The 12,541-nt window shown below is 43.0% G+C and overlaps 1 protein-coding gene across 2 annotated transcripts in view; it reads left to right on the forward strand.

The window, feature by feature from the left end:
• Positions 1 to 12,541, forward strand: part of SLC6A11 (solute carrier family 6 member 11) — a 91,507-nt gene that overhangs the window by 20,441 nt on the left and 58,525 nt on the right. For both annotated transcript variants that reach the window (XM_035106212.3, XM_088663221.1), the window contains exon 6: positions 10,853 to 10,985. In XM_035106212.3, coding sequence (XP_034962103.1) covers positions 10,853 to 10,985 — 133 coding nt within the window. The remainder of the gene's footprint in view (positions 1 to 10,852; positions 10,986 to 12,541) is intronic.

Here is a 12,541-nt window from a genome sequence, read left to right on the forward strand (position 1 = left end):
GAGAGGGTGTGTGTGCACATGTATGCGCAAAAGAGGGAATATGTAGGCGAATAGGTCTGTAGGTATGTGTGGTGGACATATGAAAGAGAAAGGGGAAGGAAGTCTGTGTAGTCTGTGTGTATCTGTGAGATGCACTTGGGGAGGGAGAGAGAGAAAGAGAAGAGAAGAGAAGAGAAGAGAAGAGAAGAGAGAGAGAGAGAGAGAGAGAGAGAGAGAGAGAGAGAGAGAAATATATTTGTGCTGTGAGATATACAGTGGTACCTTGGTTTACGAATTTAACCCGTTCCGGAGGTCCGTTATTACACCAAAGCGTTCTTAAACCAAGGTGTGCTTTCCCATAGCAGCGGAGGACTCAATTTACAAATGGAACACACTCAACAGGAAGTGAGACATGTTCTTATTCCAAGGCAAAGTTCACTTCCAGGTTTGCAGCGTTCTTAATCCAAGTTGTTCATAAACTAAGCTGTTCTTAAACCAAGGTACCAATGTACATAGATATATAGATAATATACTCTCTCTCGGGGGGGGGGGGCTGTGTGTATGGTGAGTGCATGTTTGTGCTGAACGTGCATCTGCAAGAGACAGTGTGAGGCAGCCAGCTTGGATAGTTTCCCTAGAACTGGGGAATGTTCCTTGTTGTTAGGCAACAACAGCATCACTATGCGTGTGTTTGTGAAATTAGTAGTGTGATCCCCTCAGTCCCTGAGCTGCTCCTTTTCATTTTTTTCCAAAATAGTATATTCAACAAATATATGTCTCTACAGGTGGTGTTGTGGGTTAAACCACAGAGCCTAGGGCTTGCCGATCAGAAGGTCGGCAGTTTGAATCCCTGCGACGGGGTGAGCTCCCGTTGCTCGGTCCCAGCTCTTGTCAACCTAGCAGTTCAAAAGCACATCAAAGTGCAAGTAGATAAATAGGTACTGGTACTGCTCCAAGCGGGAAGGTAAACTGTGTTTCTATGCGTTGCTCTGGTTCACCAGAAGCGGCTTTGTCATGCTGGCCACATGACCCTGGAGCTGTACGCAGCTCCCTTGGCCAATAACCCAAAATGAGTGCCGCAACCCCAGAGTCGGTCACGACTGGACCTAATGGTCAGGGGTCCCTTTACCTTTACTAGTTTAGTAGGAAGTACCTCTTATGTAAGAATTTGGTTCATTGGTTATGATTTCTACTTCTTTGCAGTTTCAAAAGAGTATTTCAAATAAATATTACTATATAGAAAGTTCATCTCAACGTCAGTACAGAAGGAGAGGAATAGGTGTTTTGAAATTTATCAGGATTTGAGTACCAGTCTCTAATTTTTATTTTTCTTCAAAAAGGGCCTGGCCAGGGCTGATGCCAGTGTAACACTGAATGATTTTATTCTGTTATTTTTAGGTAAAATTGTAACATAGCCAGCCAGAGGATATGCTGTACACCTTAGTTTATGGACCACTCATATGGCAGCCTTTGTCAACCTGATGATATTTTGGAATACAGCACCCCTCAGCCCCAGGACCTGTAATTCAAAACATCTGGCAAGCTCCCGTATGGCATTCTTGGTGGTGGGGAGAGTAACATTTTGCTAGTAGTGACTGGGATATTATCCCTCTTCCTTTTAAGCAGGTTACTTAATTTCCTAGGACTGTTATAAATCCCTTACTTATTTTCAGTTTGAAATTTATTAGCAGTCCACTGATACCTAATTCATATTGTATGAAGATTTTATTTCTTGTCACGCTCAATTTTAGGTAGTCACAGCTTTTCATATGAGAGGGAAACTGTTTTGTTCAATGGCTGCTGTGGATAGAACACAGGTTAAGCATTAAAAAAAGAGTCTTGCTATAAAATTGTTTAGAACCCAACTGGGTCAGATAAAGCATGTATTACCTCAAGTGTTTTTTTCTTTAAAAATGCTGTTTCAAGTGGTGCAATAGGAGAAATAAACTCTAAAGACCTCGTCCCCAGATTAACAGACACCTTGCATACTGCTCTAAAATAGTTAACAGACACAACAAGACTTTCCCAAATAAGCTGAATTTGTTCTTTAGCTTCTCCAAACCATGAAACAATGCAGTAAGTACTCTGGTACATTCTTTTCCATGAAACGTTGGCAGTGATTAAACCTCTTGCTATTCAGGAGTGTGTTACAGCTCTACATGCTGGAAAGCTCTATTAAAGAAACCCTTTCCCAGGAAAATTCAGTGTACTCCAAGCCCATGGGAAATGTAATGCTGCAGCTACTTCATCCAAAATGGGTACACTTGTGGAAAATGAGGCAAACACACTGTCAGGCTTCCAAAGTGCTAATCTTTTGAATTCAGATGAATATATTGCATGTTTGTTTCTAATTGGGGGGAAGTTGCACAGAATTCTAGTCCTGAGGACCAGGGAGAGTGTTGGGCAGAAAGAACTATTCTAGAAGTGGGTTTGTCTAAGATCTTATCTCTATGCTTTGTGAAGCCTTTTGAGGACATTATTAGGGCATGCCCAATTTTTTTGAATCAATGAGGTGTATTCACAGGTTAGTAAAAAACTAAATGCAGCAAACCAGAAATAAGCCATGTTTTCTTTAAAAGTGGTGGGGAGCGTCTACAGTGGTACCTCGGTTTAAGTACACAATTGGTTCTGGAAATCTGTACTTAACCTGAAGCATACTTAGCCTGAAGCAAACTTTCCCATTGAAAGTAATGGAAAGTGGATTAACTCGTTCCAGACGGTCCACGGAGTACTTAAACTGAAGCGTACTTAACCTGAAGCGAACTTTCCCATTGAAAGTAATGGAAAGTGGATTAATCTGTTCCAGATGGGTCCGCGGAGTACTTAAACTGAAAGTACTCAAACCAAAGCGTACTTAAACCAAGGTATGACTGTATTTAAATATTATTATCATAACTAACTAACTAATTAAATTTGTATACCAACCTTCTTTTGAAGATTTTAGGGAGATTCACATCAGAAATATACACAATGAGAACATATGGTACACATTAAAACAAAAACAAACCAATAACATCCCCCCTTTCCGCAAACACATTTAAAAGGCCATAGAATGTTAATCACCGAAAGGGTTGGTTATAGAGAAATGTTTTCACCTGATGACTAAAGATATGAAATGAAGGTGCTGGGCAAGCCTCCCTGGGGGGAACATTCCACAAACAGGGAGCCGCTGCAGAAAAACACTGTTCTTCTGTTGCCACTCTCTGGACCTCTTGTGGAGGAAGCACATGAAGAAAGGTCTCAGATGATGATCTCAGGATCTGTGTTGGTTCAGAAGGGAAGAAGCTGTCTGCAACAGGCCCTGCACTACCCAGAAAAGCTGTAATGGTGGTGCAATGGAGGCAACAACGTATGCCTTCTTTGCTGCCTTCACTGCCACTAGGTAGGCTTGATGATGAGCCCTCACCAGTCTGGATGCAACAGGACTGGATCAGGTCAGGTGTCCATCTAGCACAGCATCCTGGCTCCCCAATTTCATCCAGATGCACCATGAAGCTCATAAGCAAAGTTTGAGGCTCATTTTAATTATGCTAAACAGTTTAGAGGTTTACTACAATCAAGCAGTATATACATTTTGTTAAATGAATAAATGTACAATATTAGTTATATGAATATATAACACTTTAAGAATGAAAGCAGATTATTACTGTTTTCCACAGCAGCAGCACCATCTATCCATCCAACCAACCACAGTGGCTATAGACCTAAAATGTGTTATTGCGGTTCAATCCCGTATGCTCACTGTCTCTGTATGAGAAATACAAGGCAACAGAAAAATGCCCAAGCCTGTTGAGTTTGTTTTATATAAAATATTTTCCAGAGAGCCAAGCAACCTTCATCCAAGGGGCCTTTGTGTTACACTTTCCCCCCATTAAATGCAACCAGTCACACAGTTTTGGTACAGTGGATAATCAGCCTCATATGCATTCTAAGGAAGTTGAAATTCTGACTTTTCTGCTAATATATTTCACCTGATAAAATGGGAAAGGGGGAAATGTACGGATGAACAAAAATAGAAAATGGGCATCCTGGGCATGGTGCCTTGGATTTACAAGAATAGAACTGGCTAGGCTTCTGGCATGACTCTGGGCAGCCAGAGTCTCAGCAGGGGAGCTGAGGGGAAGGAATTAGGCAAAGCTGTGTTGTGCCTGGTGAGAAAATCACTGTTTTTCTCTTTTCTTACATGTATTCTTTGCATAGAGAGTTTATGGAACATTGTACTTTATGGATTTATTATGTTTCATGCTTTCTACCATTGGCCTCCATGGTAGTGAGGCCAGGACAAAACAGAGTCCCGCCCCCTCTTTTCTTTGAAAAGCTTTGAATACCATATGCCACTAATTCAAAGTGATTGGCAGCATATATCTTTGAACAGGAAGGCTAAACACCCAGATGTAAATTTTCCTTGTATTCATTCCCTAGGCCTAGGCAAAAAGCTTCAGCTGTGAATTAGGTAACTTATTAGAGAAAGTAAAATAAAAAAATTCCTTCAGTAGCACCTTAAAGACCAACTAAGTTTTTATTTTGGTATGAGCTTTCGTGTGCATGCACACTTCTTCAGATACTTCTTCAGATATTTTGGTAGCTCATACCAAAATAAAAACTTAGTTGGTCTTTAAGGTGCTACTGAAGGAATTTTTTTATTTTACTTCGATCCAGACCAACACGGCTACCTACCTGTTATTAGAGAAAATTCTTGTGGTGGCTTGTCTGGTCTCTTACTCAAACAATACAGCCACAACCTCAAAGTGAAATACACACAACACTCCTGCCTAATTTACTTAAATCATGATGAATTTATCTAGATAAGAAAGGGGGGAAATCTCTAATCTATCAGACTGTCTGCACAATTACCAAAATAAAGACTGCAGTTCTTGGGTGCTAAAGCTTCTGTCACTACTGTATGTCCTGACCTCTTACAGGTGCCCAGGAGAACATTTGTAGGGCCTCTAGTTTCTAGAGGTAAAAAAATGTTATGCAAACAAAATGTACTTCTATGCCAGGGATGTCCAACACGTCAATCACGATGTAATCCCTGCAAGGTTTCTGTAGATTGTGGTCAATCGCTGGCCCCCTTCCAGCTCCAGCTCTGCCCCCGCCCCCTCTCCCTGCGCCACCCTCTATTGTTTCAGAAGGCAAGCCGGAGTTTAGAAACAGAGGCTGTTATCTGGCCAGTGATCTTCACCTCCCCCCAAAAAGGTCAACCACTTTGACCTGAACCCCTGAAAAACGGGGGTAGATCACTGCCAGATTATAATTTTGAAAGTAGATTGTGGTCTCTCAGGAGTTGGCCTGTTCTATGCCAATCTTGTACCCTCAGATAGCTGTACAGAAGAGCTTTTTTCAAATGGGGAATAAGTTGAAAATCTCTGCCCAGTTTGCAGTGTCAGGGGAGTATTCCTGCAGGTCTCAGCAGCTTGCTGTAACAATTTGGGAAAACAATTGGAAGATAAAATTGCTCAGATTTGTGTGTGTCCCACAATTACATAGTAGATAGTAATTGCAGTCATAGTAGATCGCTCGATGAAGATGTGGGCCCAGTGTGCAATGGTCATAAAAATGGCAAATTCCATGCTGGGTATCATTAGGAGGGGAATTGAAACTAAAACTGCCATTATCATGTTTTCATACAAATCTGTGGTGGGACAGCATTTGGATAGTGTATGGTGTGACAGCATAGTGTACACTACTAGTCACTTAATCTCAAAAAGGATTATTATTATTATTAAGTTATTATTTATACCCCACCCATCTGGCTGGATTTCCCTAGCCACTATGGGCGGCTTCCAACTGAATATTAAAATACAATAATCTATTTCAAGGATATTGCAGAGCTGGCAAATGTTCAGAAAAGGGCCACCAAAATGATGGATGGATGGAGCAACACCCTTATGAAGAAAGGTTGCAGCATTAAGGACTTTGTAGTTTAGAGAAAAGGTTAATAAAGGCAACATGATAGAAGGTTATAAAATTATGCATGGTATGGAGAAGGTGATATAGAAAAGTGCCCCGCTCCGGCCCCATCTCTTTAACACTAGAACTCATGGACATCCAATGAAGCTGAATGTTGGAAGATTTAGGACAGATAAAAGGAAGCACTTCTTCATTCAGCAACTATGGAACTCACTCCCCCGGGAGATGACCACCAACTTGGAGGCCTTAAAAGAGGATTAGACAAATTCATGGAGGGCTATCAACGGCTACTAGCCATGATGGTTGTGCTCTACCTCCACAGTTGGAGGCAGTAATGCTTGCTGGAAACCATGGGAAGGGAAAGTGCTCTTGTACTCATGTTCTGCTCCTGAAGGAGCGTCTCCACCCCCATTGTTCTGAGGTCCAGTACCGAGGGCCTTCTGGCGGTTCCCTCGTTGTGAGAAGCCAAGTTGCAGGGAACCAGGCAGAGGGCCTTCTCGGTGGTGGTGTCCACCCTGTGGAACGCCCTCCCATCAGATGTCAAAGAGAAAAACAGCTACCAGATTTTTAGAAGACATCTGAAGGCAGCCCTGTTTAGGGAGGCTTTTAATGTTTAATAGATTACTGTATTTTATTTTTCTGTTGGAAGCCGCCCAGAGTGGCTGGGGAAACCCAGCCAGATGGGCGGGGTATAAATAATAAATCATCATTATTATTATTATTATTATTATTATTATTATTATTATTATTATTATTATTTCCTCACAGGTACCTGATTGATCACTGTGAGAACAGGATGCTGGACTAGATGGGCCATTGGCCTGATCCAGCAGGCTATTCTCCAGAGAATCAGTTTTTAATTGTTGTTGATGATGTGGAGATGCTGCTTGTATCTGTGGGATGCATGTGGACAGCCTGCTTGTATCAGCTAACCAGGTACCTCCTCAATTCTTGATCATTGTGGCTTATTAAAAACTAACTGAGGGAATTGACAGGCTGGGTTAATGATGCCTCACTATGGGATGGTGAGCTGCCACCTGCCTTGAAAACGTTAGTGGTGTGCTCCCTCCATAAGAGGATCTCACCAGCCCCAGCCACAGAACTGTTAAATAACAAAAAAATATCACCCAGTTGCAAATATACCCTCCATAGGCAAGGTGCTCAAGAAGGTAGCAGTGGCACTGCTGTAGGCATTATCTGAATTCATTTCTGGCTTTAGGCTGAGATTTAGAACCAAAATTGGTTGATGACTTGTGGTGGGGAAGAGAGAGACAGGAAGAGTGCAACCCTGTTATTCTCCTTAACTTCTCCCTGGTTTATGATACAGTTGGCTATGGGTGTGGTAGGAACCATGGTTATGCTACTTAGGGGACAGGTTCCAGTCAAAGCAATGGAGGACACTGTTCAGCACCATGGAAATATATCTGTTCTTTTCCCGCCATACGCCATCTTTTACCCAGTTTAACATCCTTATGAAGCTGTAGGAAGCTGTCATCAGGGCAGTTGGAGTGATCAGCACGCTGATCATACACAGATTTGTCTCCATTCCATCTGAATCAAGAGAGGATGGCCTTGGATGTAGTAATGGGCTACATGAGGGCCAATAAATTAAACCTGAATCCAGACAAGATGGGAAGGTTTTGTGGTCTGGGTTATTGAGTGGAAGTCTGTCTTACTTGGGTCATACTTTCCTGGAAAGGGCACATCTGTAGCTTTATCCAGCTTTATCACTTGAGGCCATATTTGGCAATGAGTCCCTATTTCCAGCTGCAGCTGGAAATATGGACTGTACCAGAAAGATAAGACTAGGGAACTGTATCCTAGTAACCTTCCATCTGGATTACTGTAATGCATTTTATGTGGTGCGTCCCTTGAAGATGGTTTGGAAGCTGCAGTTAGAAGCAGAATGCAGCTGAATACATGCAAGTGTGACTGGGAGATCTCATGCAATTCCTATTATGGGACAACTGCACTGGCTGCCTGTTTGCTTCCATTTAAGGTTTGTCTTTGGCATATGAAGCCTTAACAACTTGGTCTCACATACCTGAAAGATCCACTCCACTTACACAACTCATCCCAACTGGGGCTGTGTTCATTGGGGGAGGGGGCTCTGTTAGAAGCTGTTCATCCTCAAGGGTTCAAAGTGTGACAGAATGTGTAAGAACCTTCTTGGTAAAGATCCCCAAGTTCTGGATGCACACTTAAATTGTACACAGTTTGGCAACATGCTATGATGCATCTTTTCACCTAGGCTTTGAGAATGACTGAATGTGAGTTTTCCTCTCTGTATCTGATGCTGTATTGCTTTTACAGTGCTTTATGCTTTTTATTTTAGATATGATTGTATTTTTAGTCTTCTTAGACCATACCTTGGGAATTGTGTGTTTGTGTAAAGGGCAGGTAGCAAATATTTATAAAAAATATCAAATAAATATAAATATCAAATAATCGAGGCAAGGTTCCTGCAGGAAAGTATTTAATTAAGAGAAAAACATTTTATTTTTTTTGCTTCTACTATTAACACTGCAGCCGTTGCTCATTGATATTGCTGCCCATGCCTCCTCTTTCCTGTTGCCAGCTCTTGAAAGGCAATTTTTTCATACCTGGCTTGGATGCAAGAGGAGAGGGAGAAGCAGAGCCAGGTGGATTAATGGGAAGAATCTGACAGCATTAATAGTGGATACCATGTATTTGGGGACAAAGGCCAGAATTAAAGAGACAGAACCCATAGAGTGTTCAAGTATTCCATGTGCTTACAAGTACCCGGCCATCAGGTAGTAGTACATCTAGGCATGATAGCAGGTTAACATAGGTCATCCAAACACTAACTCAAAACTTTTAGTGAAATGTGCCTAGCTGTTTTGTAATGAGCACAGAGCAAGAATTAAAAGTGCATAATTCAATGATATGAGAGTACCTGTGGGAGGCATGAAGTGTGTGTGTACACACCCACACCACTACAGTATGAGCACAAGGAGTGTGGACTTGTGCACAAACTGATTTGGCCAAATGTGCCAACTTTAAACCACTTTATGATCCTGGCTTGTTAGAATAAACCAAATTTAAAACTTACCACACTACCTAGTTTGATCATAAAAGAAGAAGAGTTTTGGATTTGATATCCCGTTTTATCACTACCCAAAGGAGTCTCAAAGTGGCTAACAATCTCCTTTCTCCTCCCCCCCCCCACAACAGACACCCTGTGAGGTGGGTGGGGCTTCTGGCAACGAGGGAACCACCAGAAGGCCCTCAGTACTGGACCTCAGTGTCCGGGCAGAACGATGTGGGTGGAGACGCTCCTTCAGGTATACTGGACCGAGGCCATTTAGGGCTTTAAAGGTCAGCACCAACACTTTGAACTGTGCTCAGAAACATACCGGGAGCCAATGTAGATCTTTCAAGACCGGTGTTATGTGGTCTCGGCAGCCGCTCCCAGTCACCAGTCTAGCTGCCGCATTCTGGATTAGTTGTAGTTTCCGGGTCACCTTCAAAGGTAGCCCCACGTAGAGCGCATTGCAGTAGTCCAAGCGGGAGATAACCAGAGCATGCACCACTCTGACGAGACAGTCTGCAGGCAGGTAGGGTCTCAGCCTGTGTACCAGATGGAGCTGATAGACAGCTGCCCTGGACACAAAATTGACCTACACCTCCATGGACAGCTGTGAGTCCAGAATGACTCCCAGGCTGCGCACCTGTTCCTTCAGGGGCACAGTTATCCCATTCAGGACCAGGGAGTCCTCCACACCTTCCCACCTCCTGTCCCCCACAAACAGTACTTCTGTCTTGTCAGGATTCAACCTCAATCTGTTAGCTGCCATCCATCCTCCAACTGCCTCCAGGCACTCACACAGGACCTTCACTGCCTTCACTGGTTCTGATTTGAAAGAGAGGTAGAGCTGGGTCTCATCCGCATACTGATGAACACCAAGCCCAAACCCCCTGATGATCTCTCCCAGCGGCTGCATGTAGATGTTAGAAAGCATGGGGGAGATGACAGAGCCCTGAGGCACCCCACAAGTGAGAGCCCAGGGGTCCGAACACTCATCCCCCACCACCACTTTCTGAACGCGGCCCAGGAGGAAGGAGCGGAACCACTGTATGACAGTGCCCCCAGCTCCCAACCCCTCTAGACGGTCCAGTAGGATGTTATGGTCGATAGTGTCAAAAGCCGCTGAGAGATCCAGCAGAACTAGGAAACAACTCTCACCTTTGTCCCTAGCCCGCCGAAGATCATCAACCAGTGCGACCAAGGCAGTTTCGGTCCCATGATGAGGCCTGAATCCCGTCTGGAAGGGATCCAAATGGTCCGCTACTACCAGGCATGTCTCGAGTTGTTCAGCAACCACTCGCTCAATCACCTTGCCCAAGAATGGAAGATTTGAGACATTCAAGAATAAAACATCTTAAAGGCTTAAAAAATAATAATTTTTCATCATGCTAGAATTGTGTTTGATCCAGCCGGATTGTTTCTATGGTACATATCAGGCCAATGTGGGGACCAGACTGTGATTACTTTTTTTTTACTGAATATGTTGTGTGTCTGGTAAATGTATACCAGACTTGAATCAGGATAGCAGCTAAATGGAATAGCTGCTTTGGTTTGATGGTACAAATTCTACCACCAGTTGTCTTGGTTTACAGAGTATGCACTGCACATAAAATTGGTCACGGAGCAGGTGCCTTTTTGTGCTTGCTCTGAGCATATGAAACTGCTGTATGAATGGGAACCAACTTTTGACACATGTGACTTTCCACATTTAGTTGGCAGTTTTACAGATTGCCTTTTTGTTATACTAACTGTAACACTAGCTAATGTGAAAGGTATCATAATAATTGACAATGATCCTTGCTTAGCACATTGATAGATTTCTAGCAATTCTTTTGCCCTCTTTCTTTCAAACTTTCTATAGACTTCATTAAAAGTTTCCAGCAATTTATGGCTTCTTTTATTCTTGTGCAGACGCAGGGTGTTGGCCATATCTGATGGAATTGAACACATTGGGAATCTTCGCTGGGAGCTGGCACTATGTCTTTTGGCAGCCTGGACTATTTGCTATTTTTGCATATGGAAAGGAACCAAGTCAACTGGCAAGGTAAAAGTAATGGTTCTATATACTATGTAAGCTTATGATAGCTTGTCATAATGGGCTGAATCCACCACTGCAGCCCCATTGGCACAAAAGGCTTCCCACAACACAACAGAGCTGATGCTTCCTCTCCTGTCTCTTCTAGCAACATGTGCCCCCTAAATCAGCTCCAGGGGGCTGAGAGACCCTCCAGAGCAGGTTTTAGTGTGGAGAGGAGAGCATGTGGAAGTCCCTTTGCACTCGTAGACGTCTGCTACCACAGCTTTCAATACAACCCACTATATTGAAATGATAATATTATTTAGGCTGAAAGCCTATGCACTATTATCTGGGAGTAAGTTATAATAAAGCCAAAAGGGCTTACTTCTGAGCAGATGTGTATAACTTCACACTGTTAGTATGAATAAACAAACAATAGCAGTATCTTTAACATATATGAAATTTGTCTTTTGCAAAACAGCTTAAGATTTCTGGAAAGGCAAGCTCATCTAATCAATAGAAAGGAATGAGAAATTTATGTACTGTTTTGATAAATACACAAGATGAGGCCAGCCACAGAAATCATGTAAATGTAAATTGATAGGGCTGTGATTTGCTATGAAATTGTCAAGTTCATTGTGTTCACATAATTTAGACAGCATTTATTTAGAAATGCTATTCTTGACACTTCTGTTAATGCAGAAATGAATATTTACCCGCATTCAGAGTACAGTGAATTTCACAGATTCAAAGCCAACAAATTATAATACCGTTTTTTTTCTGCTGCATTTCAGTGCAGTTAAGATCCGTAACAAAACCCACATGCTTTTCCCCAAGTACAAGCAGGGGTGGTCTGTGGCATTTGGGCACCTGAGGTGAAACACCTCACTCCTACCCCCGTGATGAGTTTCTCCTCAAGAGTTTCTCCTCAAGACGTTGTTGCAGAGTCTTCCCCACCAGGCGCAGAGGGGGGAGAGATCAATTCTGGATTCCCTTCACCCACCCAGCAGCAAATTGGAGCGGGGAGAAAATCTGTCAGTGGCAAAGCTGGCTGGTGGAATGCCTCCCCTCTCATTGACTCAGCAGATGGGGAGGTGTTCGGCAGAGCTTTGCTACTGGTCCCTCTCTGCCAATAGAGGCTGGGCAGACTGGTGGCAAAACTGAGAACAAGTGTGCCACCTGAGGCAGCTGCCTCGTCCTGCCTCATGAGCTGGCTGGCTCTAAGTACAAGACAGCCTACTTCTGAGCACAGGATGCCATTGTACACTGCTGAGCCCTCAGTGCTGCTAGTCACCCAATGGGATCCAAATACAGTGGTACCTCTACTTACAAATTTAATGCGTTCCGAACGCACATTTGTAAGTCGAAAAAAATTGTAAGTCGAATCCCATAGGAATGCATTGAGGGAAAAAATTCGTAAGTAGAAGCAACCTTATATAAAAATTCGTAAGTAGAAAAAATCCTATCTAAACTGCATCCAAGATGGCGGATGGAGCTCCATTCGTAAGTAGAAACATTCGTAAGTAGAGTTATTCGTAAGTAGAGGTACCACTGTACCTACTTCAAGGTTTCTCTGTGTGCTC

This window comes from Zootoca vivipara, chromosome 2 (assembly GCF_965207765.1).
Source record: "Zootoca vivipara chromosome 2, rZooViv2.hap1.1, whole genome shotgun sequence".
NCBI lineage: Eukaryota > Metazoa > Chordata > Lepidosauria > Squamata > Lacertidae > Zootoca > Zootoca vivipara.